General features: G+C 40.4%; 1 protein-coding gene and 1 long non-coding RNA gene across 8 annotated transcripts in view; one reads left to right on the top strand and one right to left on the bottom strand.

The window, feature by feature from the left end:
* The window catches only part of PTPRM (protein tyrosine phosphatase receptor type M), a 523,234-nt gene extending 509,691 nt beyond the window's left edge, over positions 1-13,543 (bottom strand). For all 7 annotated transcript variants that reach the window (XM_049830233.1, XM_049830234.1, XM_049830235.1 and 4 more), the window contains exon 1: positions 13,186-13,543. In XM_049830233.1, the coding sequence (XP_049686190.1) occupies positions 13,186-13,258 (73 nt within the window). In that variant the 5' untranslated portion in view covers positions 13,259-13,543. The remainder of the gene's footprint in view (positions 1-13,185) is intronic.
* Positions 13,544-14,360: 817 nt separating this feature from the next.
* Positions 14,361-18,048, top strand: part of LOC126051270 (uncharacterized) — a 35,167-nt gene continuing 31,479 nt past the window's right edge. The window contains exon 1 of the long non-coding RNA XR_007509768.1: positions 14,361-14,646. This is a non-coding gene — a long non-coding RNA (uncharacterized LOC126051270). The remainder of the gene's footprint in view (positions 14,647-18,048) is intronic.

Here is an 18,048-nt window from a genome sequence, read left to right as displayed (position 1 = left end):
GTATTCAGCTTCCCAAAGCTCTGTGATCTAATTCTACACAAAAGGCTTAATAAGGTTTAGACTCATAATACAATTAGTAGTTTAGCTCACAAATTAGACTATTAACACTCCAGCAGAGACATCAGCCATATGAGGATTAAGACGAATCTTCTGCTCTCAAGATGGAGTGAGAACTTGAATGCTTTAATAGACCAGCTTCTGCACAGAACATATATTGCATTGTACAGAATGATGTGAGCATGACCAGCATCCTGCTCATAAATTGAACTTTCATCAATAGGAACCACATTAATGGTTTGGACAGTAAATACAGAGTGGGAACTTTCAAGCTCATCGTAAAGCACAATTTTAAATGGTAAAAATATGTACTGATAGCACAGAATACCCTGCATATGTATTTATATGCATTAGAGGTGCACATAAGAACAAGGGCCAGAATTAATGTCACCGTGAACAAAACACAGGTTAACCCAAGGTATGGATATCATACAGCATTTAACTGCAGGATTTGAATAAAGAAGGAACCATTTCCTAAATCTTTGCATACGTTTATTCTACATCTGTTAAGAAAGGAAGCACATGTATGTAATGCAAGGTTCTGCATCATCTTCTCCCCATAAATAGTGCTCAAAAGATTTAGAAAAGAGCCAGTACCTCTAGCATACTACTTAATGGCACTTTGTCCACACATGGACCAATACCTGGAAAATATTCCAGAGGAATTTTCAAAGGCAGGGTGAGTAGGCAAAAAACACTCTACTTATTACCAAGGAACTAAAATTTCAATTGCTGTATCCAAAAAGTGTTGTTCCGATTTCCAGAAAACTATACGTGTACCTACATTTCTACAAAATGCTGATATTGGTGTTTGTACTGACTTGTGTTAATACCTGATTTACTTCCAATTATTGTGTCAACAGGAGCTTTTTGTAATTACTTTTACCGTATGCCCAAAATTGACTGTATTCATCTTTAGGTTTTGAGCTCATGTTTGTATAAATGGTGCCAGTATTCCTAATTTTTTAGCTTGAAAAACAAACAAATAATCTTCATCAGTGTACTTCACACTCTAGTAAAAACCATTCACACCCAAATAATATTATGAATAATGTCCATCTGGTCTGAAACCTAGATCTGGCCACACTATCTCATTCCCCACTAGCACTGCCCGCTGTTGCTATCAAGTGTTAGTGTGACTGCACTCAGCGCGAATTAAGACTTAAACTTTGCTCACTTACAGTACATACTCATAAGCACATGCTTTGCTTGCATGTGTGTTAGCACATGCATGGGACCATTTTGATCTTATTTGTCTCAATTTAAAAAAAAAAAAAGGCAAAACCCCTAACTTGTTATGAATAATACTCAGGCAGTCAGGAATTGTATCCCCAAGCTTCTGTCATAGGCCCCCAAGAGGCTCTGGGACTTTCTCAAAATGTGCTCATAGATCTCCAAACTGTAAGGGCAACAGAGTGGCCCGTGACACCAGAGGATATCCTAATCAGAGCTACCATCCTCCAGTCTCAGCTCTCTTCTCAGCTCAATCACAGCTGCCCAAAGGATGGAGGTGGCAGAGGAAGGCACAAATGATTTGTGATTTTTGGAACGTGGTGATGAGGATCAGACATGAACAGAGAAAAGGAGATAGAAAGAGCACAGGAGGTGGCAGGTAAGCAATATGTTCTTAAATGTGGCCTGGTATTTAACAGCTTTGTTAAATACGTACCTTGTCTGCTGTGGAATAGATGGTACTAAAGTGCAATTTTAGACAGAACTGAGAGCTGGCAAGAACCCTCCCTCTTCCTCTGCACAAAATTCCAGAGTACACAGCTTTGGCAGATTACTATAGTTGGCCAACTCTTTCTTTTATTGCTAGACCACTGTGTAGAGTCAAAGCACTGAAATCATGTGAATGGGGCTGATGGTGAACATCATGTATTTGCTCAATGCCAGTTTCAAACATACAGATCTGATTTTTTTTGCAGTTCTGCTCCCAAATGTCCAGAAATACACATCTAATTCTGGCATACAAGCCAGAATTAATTTTTCACTGCTGCAAATCTAACACGGCACTCTGCAGTTTATGAAGACTTTAACAGAGCAAGTTCTGGCAAAGTGTGATTTCTCACTCACAGTGAGTGGTTCCCAAACTGTGGCTTGCAAAACTCCTGTGATCCACCCACTATGAGCATTGATTTGAAGCAAGCAAGCCTGTCAGATACTACTTCACCAAGGCAGATTTATTGTGGACCAGTTCAGGAAGCCATGAGTTTATATTCATTTTGAAATTGAGATCTTCAAAAATACAGACAGTTTTCATAACAAAGTCTTTGAGTTTGGGCTACACATCAGAAACTGACTCCATTTTTACCATCAATGCAACAGAACTGACAGGCAAGCAATAACTTTCAAAATAACAAGCTTCCATGTTGCAGCCTAAACTGCAACCCATCACAGGTAACCACAACCTCCAAAGTAGTTCCTGACTGATGCCAGAGTGAGTTCACAGCTGCTTTCTATTTCCATTTATCACACAGTCATAACAGGTATCTTCCAAAATAAGAATTAGACTTCCAAAGACTGTATCCATTTCTCTGTAGAAATCAAAGAATTTAAAAAGCAGCAGACAATGCATGCAGAATTTATGTTCCCTAATTCCCCTTGAAGCAACCTTGGCAATACAGCGGGACCAAGCCCAGACAGTCTTTATCTGAATATATGCAATACCTCAGGCTTCACCCCTACTCCCAACTCAAAATTACTATCTGCACTTCAAGACTCCAAGTCCGCTATATGACAAAGGAAGGTACAGGTGAATAAGGCTGAAGTGCACACTCAGCAATGGATCTGTCAGTGAATCAACCCAGAAGCACAGCAGTATGCTTGTCTATGGTTGAAAATACAACAGAAGTAGCTAAGGAATATTATTCTTAAGGAGTTATTTCCATATCATTTCCCTGCATGGATAATCTTATCCTAGATACTGGGCTACAACATGAACAACATTTTAAGGCCATTTATGTTCACACCTTTTTGTGGTCATGTGCAGTTCTTAATGTTAACATTTAACTCCTCAATATTCAGGATGCAAAGAGAAGTAACAGATTCTAGTGGACAAACTGCCTATCTGTTAAGCAATTGTACAAGTAAAGATCCAGCTCTGAAGCTTCTGCAAGACTCATTTAAAAACCCCAGTCCATGTCTGCTGTTGCTGCATGGCTGCTGCAGAAGCCAGTTTTTATTTGTCAAGAGTGTACTTCAACTTGTCTTGGGCTCCTGGGCACTCTGCAATTTCAATGTATATTTGCTCTAAAGGGCATGTGTTTGTCAAACACCAGTGTTTTCCAAATCCCAAAATGAAAATGCTAGGCTAATTCACATAAATCCCTTACTAGCCTACATTTATGTAGGCAATTCTTAAAGTAAAAATAAATACAACACACCTCATGAACTTTCTATGTGGTCTTCAATCCATGTGCTTTGCTGTCGCTATGAACAGAAGGTAGTGATGTTGGGCAATATACAGGCTTCCATTGCACATTTTCAACCTCTAAGGTTTTAAATAAGTATTAACTTTAATTGTGTTTTGGTTTTGCTGGTTTCCCACGACACTCACAGACCTAACCCCAAAAGGTTGCTTTTACATTTAAAAAGTTGCTTGCAAAGGTTTTCTCCTTGAGTTAGGACTGAATCAAGATGACATCTCTCAGACACAGGAAAGAGGGCATCCACTGCAGAGTGCCTTAAAATTATTACTGGGACAACAATTTATCTTACATAACTGAGAAATTACTTCCGTAGTAGCTGTCTCTGCAGAAGTCAAAAAGAAAAACAGCTTAAGTGATGTGTTACATCAAGTGCTTATATTAAAGTGTTGAATGCAGTGCTTTGTAAAATAACCTTCATCTACTCTGCAGAATTCAGAAAAGGCTAAGATTAAAAGGAAAAAAACTATAGCAATTCTCAGTCATTAACGTAAGAACAACCCCACCAAGTACTATGGTTCCTGGAAATATCCATAACCGTCTATCTCCTAAACATCGACAGTATTTAAGCACATTGTTGAGTTTCTAGGGAAAACTGAAATTAGAGGTGGTGACAACTGACTGCTGTAGATTTTGTCTAAATACAGTGGGGGGGTTCTCAACTGACACCTTTTTTTTCTTTTTTTTTTTTTTTTTAATGGAAATTTAGCAGATTTCTCAACCATGAAAAAAAACAAAAAACCACAGCCTACTGGTCAAAACTAAACAGAAACCCACGAAAAGAACAGGAAAGCCTCACTATGAAGATCCTCATCCATGTCACAGTCAAATGCCAGAGCACAGACTTAAATCCAGGTCTCCCACACCTATGTAGGAGTTCTGATCACTAAGCAACTGACTACTACAACAAGAGTTAAAATATACATCTTTTTTATGCTATGCTCCAGCAGTATGATTCATGTAACACTATGTCATCCCAACATGGAATGAGAACAATCTCCAGGCTCAGAAAGTTCCACTGAGAGAAAATAATTTCCTGGTTAAGACTGTATGACACATCTTAGAACAGTTAAGTAAAAGAGATCTTATACTATCAAAATAGTAATAACTTTGTTTGGAAGTATAATCATTCCTTTGGAATTGTAATCATCAGAACACTGTTGATCCTGAATTATACTGGTTCATAGAAACATCACAGTAATTATAATAGATTATATATAGTCCTATACAGATACACAGTGTCAAACCTTGAAGCAAATACATTTCCTCCCAAGTTTCTACCAAGCCTGTGAGCACACTCTGAGCAGACTGTAGAGTTGTTAGGAATATTGGACTTCTCGCAGTGATTTTATTTGCCAGAAGGATGGGAGAGGGAATAGGTAATAATGAAAATTTTTTTTCAAATTAATCAAATATACAAATCACATAAGAGAGAGCAACTATACCAAACAACTACAGAGAGAACTGTTATGTCTGATCTGGGGCCTAACACAGTTCAATGAGATGGCAATTGACTTACATGTTTGTTTTCAACTGTTAGGTGAACTGTTTGTTAAAACAGGAAAAAGTCATGAACATGAAAATAGCAGAGGTGAGAGGAACAGGAGTTTCTGTGCAGGTAGAGGACAACATGAATCCCTTCAGGAAATCTCAGCCTCCGCTTGAGATATGTACCTGGTACTATTGAGGTACTATTGAGATAGTACCTGGTACTATTCTTTTTTCAAAACTGGAGATCTATTTTCTCTACATATCCTCAAAACTATGTAGACTTGGTAACCAAAACTTTAAGATGTGCATGTAGATGACCATTTTTTGGTCATAAATTACTGTATCAGCGATAGTAGAATTACTAAGCATCAGCTCCCAAAATAAGGAATTGTTTGACCTTAGAGGAAGAAGAAAAAGGAGAAGGGAAAAAAAACCAAACCTGCAACCACCTCTGCTGTGAATATACCATGAAAAATGCACGAGTTTGCTAAAGGGTAATAATTCATCAACATTTTAGGACACAGACGTACAAACTAGTGCATATACAAGCATATACACAAGTATAGAAGTTCATGTAATGTATGGAAATTATTTACTTAGTCTAGTCTATATTCACAGAAAAAAAATGTGAAAAGCCTCTCTGTTCATTTACCTGTAAGAACAACTCCATTATGAAAACCTCAAGACATTACTGGTCCACTATCCATCTACCTGAAAGTGCACAGGAACTCCTGTAATATCCTCCTCAATCTTATGTTAGAATCTCATCAGCACGACTAAACAGTTCTTTCATCTAATCAGCCTACCTTTATGCACTACAGAATTAAAACAAAGGACTGCAGACAAAAACATTCTATCCAGTATATTACTTTCAAAAATAAAGAGTGTAAACAATATTTGAATTTAAAGAGTTAAGGATAAAAGAGGCGATAGGATTCAAGGCAATAAAGCACAATCTTTCTGAAAACTGCCCCAAAGTAACTGTGCCATAAACCTACCAAAAACCAAACGAACAAAAACCACACAAACAAAACACCACCACTCCCCCCAAAAAAAAACCAAACAAAAAAACCCTGCTCCAATACAGGCATGTAATGCTCTATTTCATTCTCCTAGATGATGAAGAGATGAACTGATTAAAGAGGTAATTAGCTGTTAGTTATTCCAGAGCAAAACCGCGTATCTTGTGATTAACAAAACAGTGCTGTAAAACATATTTATAATAGCTTAATATTGGAGAAGATTTAAAAAAAAAAAAAAAAAGTGGGGGGGAAGCCAATCCACCCCTCAAAAAACCCTACTGTAACCAGAACTTACTGCTCTCTAAATCAGGGCAGATTACACATGGCACGGGCAGGGCAGAAACAAACACCCTCATAAGCAAAATGATGTTTTACACAGTTCCACAGAAAAAAAATTAAAGATTCATTAACATCATTACACTTAGTCATATGTGTAAAGATAATCAACTATTGCTACGTAGAGCTGTCAGAAAACATATTCAAGCCTTGAATATATTATTAAAGACAAAAATGTTCAAAACTAAGATGATAAAAATAAGAAAATATTAATAACTATAAATCCATTTATGTTTTCCGATGTAATTTAGCTGCCTTTAGGACGTCACCTTTTTTTCCTAGAACATCTTCTCTTCCAGTAAGGTTCATCTTTTACACTTCCAGAAACTGTTATGCCTTCCTCCCCACCTTTCCCCCAACCACCCTAATTCTAACTTGTTTTCAGAACTCCTTCCTGCTAATACTGCCATGGTTTTGTCTGAACAAATGTGATCATTACTTTGTTTCCTACCATTGCTCCTTATGAGGCAGCGTCACTGTGGAGTCAGACACTTCTGGCTGAGACACTTCTTTCCTATTCCCTGCAGCTATTGAGCATGACTACGTGGTAGAGGTATAAACACACCTTTATTTTTACTGTTATTACTCTCAGAAATCTGGGCATAAAAATATCTTTCCTTCATTTTTAAAGCATATTTTGGGACTTACCCTCTGTACCTCCTCGTAACATTAACGGAAGTCACATGGCTTAAAAACCAACACAGCACATTATTCCAAAATCAGTACAGAATTCCACTGACAGTAACATAATTTCTGAAAATAATTATTTTAAATGTAACAGGAAGCTTCTTATTAGGTTGTCAGAAGACATATACTCACACAACACTTACGCTTTTAAGACAAGGATCAATCACAACTGTTAAGATCTAACCTTATCAGATCTCTATAGCAATAACCCTTGCATTTAAACCAGGGTTTAAAGTATAATTTCATGCATTTTATTATGTATTTTTATTATATTAGTGCATTCATTCATCCTTCTGTTGAATATTAACACTGATCAGCCTTTTTACAATTAATCAGAAGTTCATTTGTATTATAAGCAAACTGGTGCAAACAAGCCACCAATTCTCTAGGTCACAAAAATCCACTGTATATTTTCACATCTCCCCAGCTCCAGAGACACCCACATTCTCATAAAGCCCAGTTTACAGCCTTTCCTCTTTCTATGCTTAGAAAAGTGGATTTAGAGATGCAGCTACACCTAGTGATCAGCAGCAGATCACAGCAGGCAAAACTCATGAAGACACTACAAAAATAAGTAGTATGTAAACATAGTAGGGTGAATAAAGTGACACAGTACAATTTCTTGCTAGGCTTTTTTTTTTTTTTTTTTTTGTTCCCTAGATGTATGACCATATGCTCCAAACCGGTTTTTGTTTCCTGAAATCTTTTTTGAAATAACATTAAACTTACAGATCTGTATTTCTGATTTAAGTGATCAGCAAAATGAAATGAAATAAAAAGGACTCTCTCAATTTTTCCTAGAGAAATTGAGCAGATAATTCAGCTGCATTCACACATCAACAATTTATTCCTGGGAAAATTTTCAGAACTACTTCTTTATACAAGAGTCATAAGTGCGAGCTGAAAGGTTCATAAATGCATGTCATTTTCTGGGGAAACATCTTTAAAACTTAGTGATGTAGCTACCTCAAATAAGTGTTTGACAGTGATACTAACGAGCTTTAAACACAAGAGATCTCCCTCTCAAATGGCATTTCCTTTAGCATAAAGTTGCAACATGAAATACAGGATCAGTTTTTCAGATCCTGACCCCACAACATCACTGGACTTTGTTCTATCAAGTCTACACCTATTATCTTCCTCTAGCTGAATCTAACGATGTGAACTGACCTGATCGTCTCAATAGTAAGGTATAAAACTGACCTGGCCACTGGCAACTAGACTGTTTGACACATTTGCTGACCATCTCAGTGTATGAGTGAGCACACATGAAAAATAAACGATCTCCACATTTCTTCAGGTCAGACTCAAATTACATTAGTGAGATGGAGTTCAGAAGCTTACTTTCTCTATCCTAACATGTTTTGTGATTTGCCTGAGGATTTGGTCTCTCTAGCTGTCAATCTAGCAACTTTTGTGAGCACTAAATATGTTATTTTCTCATAAATTATATGCTGCTATATTGTTTCAGGACACTGTGATTTGTTTTGCTCATGGATTCTGACAACTGCTAAATCGTAAGACCAAATACACATCACAGGATTTTCCCCCCCAGTGTTATTACAGCCTTATAATGTTTTGTATGATTTATTTTTAATTTCTGATGAGGTTGTATTACTAACTTTTGACACCAGAACAAGACCAGAATAGCTAAATAAAATAAATTGAAAAGCAACACACATACCCACCACACAGTTTCTTTTTTGACAAACTGTGCCACTTCCAAAACCCAGACACTCATTTTTACCTGAAGCATTCTAAAGTACATCCCAGTTTACAGGGGGGACAAACTTTATTTCATCAGTTTCTAACTGTCATGAGTTACAAAAAAAAAAAAAAAAAAAAAAAAAGACACTGATTCTTCAACATTCTTCCATTAATTTGCTGAACTATTTTAAATATGAATACTCTTAGATATAAAACACAAATCAAGTCATTCACCTATTCAGCTAACAGCTGTAATAGCAGCAGCAAAAATCTCTGACTGGGACTTTTGGTTTGAGAATCTTCCTCCACAGCTCTTGCTGTTTAGTGAGGTCAAGTCCGTGCTATGAACTTTAACTGGAATAGTTTTGTTGATGAGCTGACAACTGTGTCAACCACTAACAAAGCTGCATTTTCACTAGCATATGTTACGTCCTTTAGGAAGTGCAGGAATATGGACTTGATGGATGGGTGGAGAGGAACGAAAGCAGGTGGAATAAGCAATGCAAGCAAAAGCAAAATTTGTTAAAATGAGATACAACCACACTTGGAGCTCTTTGCTGGCAAAGTGATCAGAATAGCTATTAAGGACTTCCAAACAGAGATCCTGAATACTCTGAAAAATCTCTTCAAACACAGTTAATTATACCAGAAACTTTTTATTTTCTATACATTGCTCTGACTGCCAGGAGCTTCATTTCAGCTGGGATAGGACCTATGAAGACTTAACCTATATTCTTTCTTTTCATCTTCCCTCTCTGCAGTCACCAAACATCAACATCATCACAGTATGTTTCAACTTCAGCATGTCAAACTTCTTCCTTACATCTGTTTTTGGAAAATGTGATTCTTGTTTTTAGAATGCCTATACCCAAAAATGAAATAGATTAATATAAGGCACAACATCCATTCAGAATGCAAGTTTTTGCATTTTTAATCCATGAAATAGCTTGAGGACTACTATTCTTTATGTAAAACCTTTACTAGTCACTAGGAAAAGTAATTTTCAATTTTTGTACAGCACTTTTCCTCCTATTCTTCTCCTTATAATTATCACTAGTCCTGGAGCAAATATCATTATGAATGGCCTCCTACAAGCACTTTTAGTCAGTCCATCCATATCTCTCTCTCACTGCAATAGGACTTGTGCCTTCTCAGGGAAAAACTAAAACTTTTAGAACCAGTACCATAAAAAGAATGTATTAATATACAACCTCGTCACTTTCCATAGCAAAACAGAATATAACAGCCTAATAATAGCCCTCCCTTGGTCAGAATCAGGCTATAAGCAAGAAGCATCAATTTCAGAATTCAGGCTATGTTCAAATTAACATCTATCTGAACGTGATGCCTTCACAAAAACACAATTTCTGAGTTCTATTACACATCTCCTTGGCTTCAGTTTCAGTTCCCTATTTTGGTATTTGACAGAACTCATCTCATCCAGACCCTTCATTTTATATAAGGCCTAATATTTAGGCTTACAATGTCCCCTCTAACTTTCCACAACTCTATGTTTGACCAAAACCCCTTACAGGAGAGGACTGCTTTCCCTAGCCTGAATAATCTACCAAGGAGATGGAAGAAGGAACACGGTGGAGTCATGTGGCATTTCGTAGGACAGGAACACCTCATTTCAGGAACTTCTGTAATGTTAGCATTCAGTGTTCACATGCACCCACTTAATAACATTTATATTAAAATTATAAACAAAAACATGCTAAATTAGGTGTGCTACAGTTTCTCAGAGATAAATTTTAAAAAAGCAAAAACCAAAACCAAACCTAAACCAAAAACTACTCTTGCAGAAAGATCCCAGCTACTTCAAAAAAAAAACCATAAGCAGCGTTGTCTATTTAAGACAATGATTTTAGTAACATCTCTTAAATTCAAATTCTTAAAACCATGTGCTTCTTGAACTAATGAATCCAGAATTTTAAATTCTTTAGTTAAGGACTCGGAGAAAAATCTCATTGTTATTAACTGTTAAGCTGCTTTCAAAAGATTACTTGAAAGCTTCCAGGCCTTAAAAAGCCAAGATCTGATCTTTCAGTAAGATTATTTTCTAAAGAAGAAACTCAAATAAAATAATAGCTGACGGTAATGTTAGATCCAATCTCTGTAAAACAAATCATTTTAGAAAAGGGTAAAAATAAAAATGGAATTATAAATGTCAAAGGTTATTTAACTCACCCACTGCTATTCTTTGCTTAGAACATGTATGGAATTGATTTTGTTTCTTTTTTCTTTGTTTGTTTTAAAAGTTTTTATAGGTTAGTCATATAACTCCTGTCTGCAACAAGGGACAGCTATTACAAAAGATAACTACCCAACTCAAGGACAGATTTTTCTGTAATTTAAAAGCTTGATGCATCAGTGTCACAGAAATTAACAGAAGCAACAGCAATTTCCCGCCCCCCCCAAGCAAAAACGACTCCCAGGCATGCACTTCAAACGGTAAAATACAAAAATGGAAATTTCATCAATTCTGTTCTGAGTGCCAAGAATCAGTATTTTTTAAAAAAATCTGTATGTGCATCTTCACAAATAAACTTTACATTCAATATTTAACATACATGTACATATCCACACACAGGGAGAGAACAGGCCAGATTCTGCATCCTGTGACATCCTTTGCAATCTCACTGGAGTGTGTAAATTGCTGCCTCTGTTATTCTGTACTTGGGAAGGGTTGGAATCGCACCTTTTGAATAACAGTATGCACAGGGCACCTCCGAATTGTTTGTGTTTTATATCACAGTTCCTTCCACAGTGTGCGGCAATGGAAATGAATACAACAGATACAAATCTAACACTAGCATGGGATTGTTCTTCAGCAAGATGAACAGCACTTAAATGCTGACCCTAATATAGTATCAGCATATTGCACACGAGTCATTTAAACATCCAGGAGAAGAAGAGTTGCCCCAGTTTAAACAATAAGCAAGACAGTTCATGCAGGTCAGCAATGAGTTATGGATTTATCTTAATAGAGCAAGAGCTCTCACTTTAGTGTGGACACTAGACTTCCACTATTAATGAGTTACAGGGCTAACATACATGAGTTCAGTTTCATAATTCAACACAGAGCATAGCTTCCTCCTAACATGAGTGTTTGGAAAAGATTTCATCATTATTATAGATCACCTCGGTACAAAACGTTTTTCTGCTCATGCATCTTCTGTCCCATCTGCAGTAAAAACACTGGAGAGAAATTAGGGGAAATGCAGCTGCATATATGAAAGGTCCCTCGAATCTAACATAAACACAGAAATTTTTAATTGTTAAAGAAGTTTACAAAAAGACCACCAATTCCTAGCCACAAAACTTGGTTCAGCTACAGTGCTGCACAGGAGCAACATGTAATATATAAAATATAAACTATTCTGCAGGCTCAGCGACAAGGAAAGTCAATAGTATTGCTTCCCACCAGATCAAAGCACACTTCGCATGAACTGAAGACCAGATGTCTTCAATTTAACGTGCTTTCCAGTTACACTAACATCATGTTAGGAACAAACCAAACAAAAATATCTGAAGTTACTCTTTGCAGTGAAGCACGCAGAACTATTTCACATCCAAATGTCTGTCTAAAATTGAGGGTTTCTTCAACATATAAATAGGACAGGGGTGCAGGCAGAGGACTCGAGACCATGATAACCATCTGCAGGTCTAGGACTTCAGGCAACAGAAAAACGCTGTTGATGGAGCACTTTGCCGGGCTCTTCGCTGGATGTGAATCCTGGCACCCCGCAGACCCAAGCAGCCTCTACGCTGCCCTCCGAGGTGACGATTCGTGGGGCTGCAGAAAACCAGGGACCGGGGCTCTACCGCCGGCTCTACCGGCGTTTCACAGCCGTACCTACGGGCAGCACGAATGGCGGGGAACTCCGGGGGCGACCGAGGAGAAACCGGCGGGGCGGAGCAGGCAGGCAGGGCGGCGGAGCACCGCAAGTTTTCCTTCCCCCGTCACCAGCTCCGTCGCCGGGCGGAGCGGTGGAGGCCCGGAGGCGGCTCACCTCACCCCTCACCGCCGGGGCAGCGGGAAACTTTCGGGAAGTCGGCGGCAGAGAAAAGCCGCAGCGAGCCCGAGTCCTGCCCGTCCCGCCAGCCCTGCCCTCGGGTTACCCGAGCCCCGCCAGCCTCTCGCCCTTCCCCTCAGCGCCCTTACCGGCAGGGCACAGGGACCCAAACCTAACGGCATCTCGGCGCCTACCCTCTCCGCCTGCTTCGGACACTTTCACCCCCCTCCGCCATGTACGCAGCGGCTCCGAAGTGTCAGCCCCGCCAGGGGGACGGGGAGGAAGGGAAAAAAAAAAAAAAAAAAAAAAAAAACCAACCAAAACCGCAAACCAAAACCCAACCGACTCCGAAACCGCAGCGCTTTCCCCCTTGCCCCTCCGCCGCCCCCGCCCGCGGGAGGGCTGCCCGGCCTCGGGGCAGGCGAGGCGGCTCCTTACCTGTGAACGTCTGCGCTCCCGCCGCCAGCAGAAGTCCGGCCAAAGTAACCAGGCAAGTTCCAACTTTCCCCATATTTCCAGCCCTTCCTGCTCCGGATCCAGCGAAGTGCCAAAGTGTTTGCCAAAGTAGGAGGCGCCCCTCTCGCCCCCCTCCAGTCAGTGGGGCAGGCGGGGAAGGGGGGAGCTGGACTCCCCTACTTGGCGCCCCGCGGGCTGTCTTCCTCTCCTCGCTCTCTCTTCGCTTTAAAGGGCAGGGAAAGAGGGGTGCGAAGTGGCCGGGGCTGCCGGGCTGCCTGCCTGCCTCCGGCCGCGCCGCTGCCCTCGCCCCAGGGGCCGCGCGGACGCCCCACGCCTTCCGCGCCGCTCGCCTCCCCCGGTGCCCGGGGGGGGGGGGGGGGGAGGGGGGCACCCTTAATCCCGGAGTCTCCTCGCCCGGCGCCGCCGTTAGTCCCGGTTTAGCTCGGCTCCCTGACTGACTCGCGGTCCCCCCCGGCAGGCAGGCAGGCTAAAGGGAGCGCGGAAAGTCACGCCCAGCCGCCGGCGCCGCCGCTCTCCCCCGCTAGAGGGCGAGGCGGCGCGGGCTGGCAGCGGCGGGGCGCTGCTGACAGGATTTCGGTTACGGCCGTCGCCTGCGGGGGCGAAGCGCTCGAGTCTCCTTCGCGCCGCCTCCCCCCCTCGCTGCCCCACGGGTGGCTTTGTTTGCAGAGGAGGTGGCTCCGTGCCTGGTAGGACAATGTCGAAAGTTCCCGGGCAGCGGGGGAGAGAAGTAGGAACCGGGGAAAAAAAAAAAAATTAAGAAAAATCTCAACCAAGCGTCTCGGTAACTTTGCCGCGGGTCGGCCCCGGCGGGAGCCGCGGGCGCTGAAGTTGGGGCCGCCGTGGCTACCTGTCCGGCCAGGATGGGGCCCTGAGGGAAGGGCTGCCGCCGCCCCCCAGCAGCCCGGCCCCGGGGCAGCGCCCTGGCTCTTCCCGCGCCCCCGCCCCACCGCTCTGGCGCTGCTCCTGCTTCCCGGGACAGGGAAAGATAAACGTAAGAGAAGGGGAAAGCGCTGGCTCTTCATAATCGTTTTGTTTTGCTTTTACAGGCAATCTGGGGTCTGTCGAAAGAACTCGTTCGAGGCCACTACTCCGTCGTCCGCGAAAACCGCAAGCGTAAGAGCCCAGCCCTAAACAGGGGAAGGCTGATGCTAAAAGGAAATTAAGATGTAAATGGACTTCTCCGGGCAGGCGACGAGCGGCACTGTGTTGTAAACAAATTGCTTCTCATTCGTGTGCTGCTAACGAAACTTAAGCGCCTTGCCCACTCTTCGCCCCGCCGGACCACATCGGGGCCGCTGGAAAGGGCGGGAGGTGGGAAAGGACCTCTGGAGATCGCTCGGTCCGGCCCCCCGGCTTAAAGCAGGGTCCCCGTTTTTACTCCTGTGAGTGAAGAATGACGTCGTGAACTGGCAGGGTTAGACAGTGAATGATGGCAGTAAAGTCACACTAAAATGGCAGTTACCTGTCATTATTTGCAGTCTGCAACTTCTGGCATTTGTTTCTACATCACATATGAAATACAGCTGCTTGACAATCTTTTCTGCTTTGGGGCTTTGGCTCCTGGTGTCCAAGACACCGCAAGGATGTGTTTGTTGGTTTTAAACCAGTTCTTTCTAAATTGGGCTTCCAGAGGTGGAAATATTTTTGTTGGCCGTCACTTTCAATGAAAGCTTTCTTTTTATTTCAAGTGCAAGTGTGCCGATTTATTCCTTGTGGGTTACAAATAAAATGGTAAAAACAAGAATCTAGATAATGCTGCAATTAAGAGTTTGAGTTGGCAAACACAAACATAAGAGCTCAGGTTCTAGGTTCTCATTTTTTCTCCAGCACAGGTCCTCTGTTTTCTGTGCTACTCATTGTAGTTAGCCAGCTTCACTCTCGTTTCAATTGAAGTCTTAATTCTACCCATCCCCCACAGGGTAGTGCAAGTTACAACATATTAATGATTTGTGCATATTTTGTATTATTTTTACATATAGTACATCATCTTCAAACTTAGGCACACAGCTGTATCATTTCCAGTGATTGCCCAACCATGCTGTTGTCAGGACACTGCTCTACTACGTTTTTGCTACTGCATTTGTTTATGTGATGCAATCCACGAAGGGACGGACATGAGCTTCTAGATGTGTGGGGGTAAGGCAGCTACCTCAAAAGCTAACGCAAGGGGGCAGAATAGCATTAATTGTTGTGTTTCCTGACGTCAGACATCTTTTTGCATTGTGAGCATTCTCTTCGTTTATTATTTTCCTGAAAGTTCCCAGTCTTCTCCCCGAAAAAAGTTACCTTAATTCCCCAAAGCCTTGGTGACCTAGGGGTATGTTGCAATAAAAATTCTAATTTTTTATTTTACAGTTTTTTCCTGGTTGCATAATTTATGCAAATTTTACATTCTTTAAAAGCTGCTGTTACAGTTTCTAAAAATCAGAAACTATAGCAAGTCTTGAAAGTGATACCTTTGTAACTACAAAACTGTTTAAAAAAAACTCAAGAAGTCTCATAAGTAATTTAACTTAGAGTAAATTTAACTTTAAAACGTATCTTCTAGTAGATCTGTCACTAAAAATCCAGAAATTAACAGTTACACCATTGCTTATGCTAATGATAACTTCCCTCTAGGTTCATAATGTCCAGACACACATAAAACTGTATCTCTGATCAGCCAATGTCAATCCTAACACAGTGTGGTAAAGTATCGTCTTCAGACATATAACCTTAACTCTCAATCCCATCTTTGTTACAGGGAATCAAAAACTCCATGCCTATATCCACAGCTAACTAGTGTTAGCTTATCGAAGATGAGATGATAGAAAGTCACCGAGTTCTGTGGATTACAGAAGAACATGTAAAAGTGTTTGGTCACAGTTATAGTAGGAGTAAGGCTAAAGTGCTTGACCTTCAAAGACATAGCCATTCTGCTTTAATTACAGTAAATCGAAGAAACAGTTAAGCTCTGGGGAGTAGCTAAACCAACAAGAACAATAGAAAACACAGGTCATGCATGGATGATCAGGAATTGTTAGCTGTGTTTCACTGTGGTTTAGTACTGAAGCATATATGAAAACAGTCCAGAAACACTACAAAAAAGAACTAGAGCATCAGAAAACACTAGACAAAAACCACAGGTTCACTAGTGGTTTGACTCCAAGAATGCCTTCAACAGAGTTCATTAAGGGCTAAGCTGTGGCTGGAAAGGGGATTGGAAGCATCTGCAAAAATAAGAAAGTACTTTGCTGATTGTTTCTTGCTGACAGATACTTTGCATCTGTTCTTGAACTGGATTACCCCAAAGAAATACCTGATTACAGTTCCCGACATACACACACTTAAGCTTAGGAACACAGAAGATCACAAATACCACAAATATAATTACTTCTGCTGACAGGAGTCAAAGAATGAGACAGTAAGATGTGGGATAACAAGAAAAAATAATCAGGAAGTTGTCGTAACTATTTTCTAGATTTTAAAGTCCATAGATAGGAAATGCACATAACCAGCCTTCATTGCAAAGTTTTTGGTTTATTTTTAAATACGGAATTTGTATATATCCCACTGGGGGGAAATTAAACAACCCGCTGATAAATTATGAATAAGTATACTGTTTATTACACAAACCTGACTGGCTTAGCTGCCCTCTCCCTGCTAATCATTCTCTTGCAGATCCATTTCCAATATTTGAGATCTCTGAGCTACTTCTGAAAAATGATTTTTGAAAATTCCAAACTGATAGAGAACTGTATTACTGGTTAGAGAGATCTGAGGTCCAAATACTTAACATAATGTGGAAACAGAAGTACTTGGCCAATGTCAAGGGAAAGTTCTTAGGATAGGCATACATATATGCTTAACAATTACATATATATTGTGTTTATTTAGCTGTTACCTTTCCTTTAAGGCACTAATGATATTCACAATGCTATTCATTCTATATTACTGGCACAAGAACAAGTAAACATATCTCGAATTCCATTAGACATCAAGGTCATCCTGCATAATCTGTAGCATGAAGTCACCCTTCCTATAATGAAACGAAGCAGGAACACTATCTTGCTCATGTTACAGCACAAATAGAAAAGTAAAGACTTGTATTCAAATACTGTAGGAAGGCCCAAACATCCAGCCTTTTTTTGACTTTTGACAATGCTGATTAAGTAGCCAAGAATGTGGCCTACACAACTGTCACCTGATCTTTTGGATCAGTTACAGATAACATCACTCTCACAGCTCAAAGCTATTTTTTGCACTATAAAGTGGTTGGACAATGATTTTCACTGGCCCACTCCATCTTGTTCTAAAGCTCAGACAGACAAGCTTCATGAATCTTTCAGCGACACAACTGTTTAAATATGACGAAAAAGTAATTTTCTTCACAGGACAGAGGCACACTTTCTTAGTAAAATACAACTAATAAGCAAAAGTAAGATGGGCTTTCTTAGAAGACAGAGAGACAACGATTCCGATTCTCTGTTTTTGTCAAAGCTACTTCTCTGCTACAGTGAAATTCCAGAGCCAGTCCTTGGTCAGGAGGACCACTTAAGAAAAATCATGTCATCTCTGTAGGTCAAGGGAGAATATGCCAAACCTACAAGGTTTTTTTTCCATTTGTTACTCTTTCTTCTTAAATACAGAGCAACTTCTTCTGCTTTGCCAATATTTACTTATCTTTAGGTAGTTTTATCTTCTCACCCAGATTTTTACTGATACTCTTCACCTTTTCACTGCTGATTTTTTGTCAAAAGCTTCAAAAAGAAAAAAAGTGTGCTTATCTATATGCCAGGATTTATTGATTGCATTATCCTCAATTATATTCCATTTCATAATGTC

Source organism: Accipiter gentilis, chromosome 27 (assembly GCF_929443795.1).
Source record: "Accipiter gentilis chromosome 27, bAccGen1.1, whole genome shotgun sequence".
Taxonomy (NCBI): Eukaryota; Metazoa; Chordata; class Aves; order Accipitriformes; family Accipitridae; genus Astur; species Astur gentilis.
This window is presented reverse-complemented; position numbering and strand designations above follow the sequence as displayed.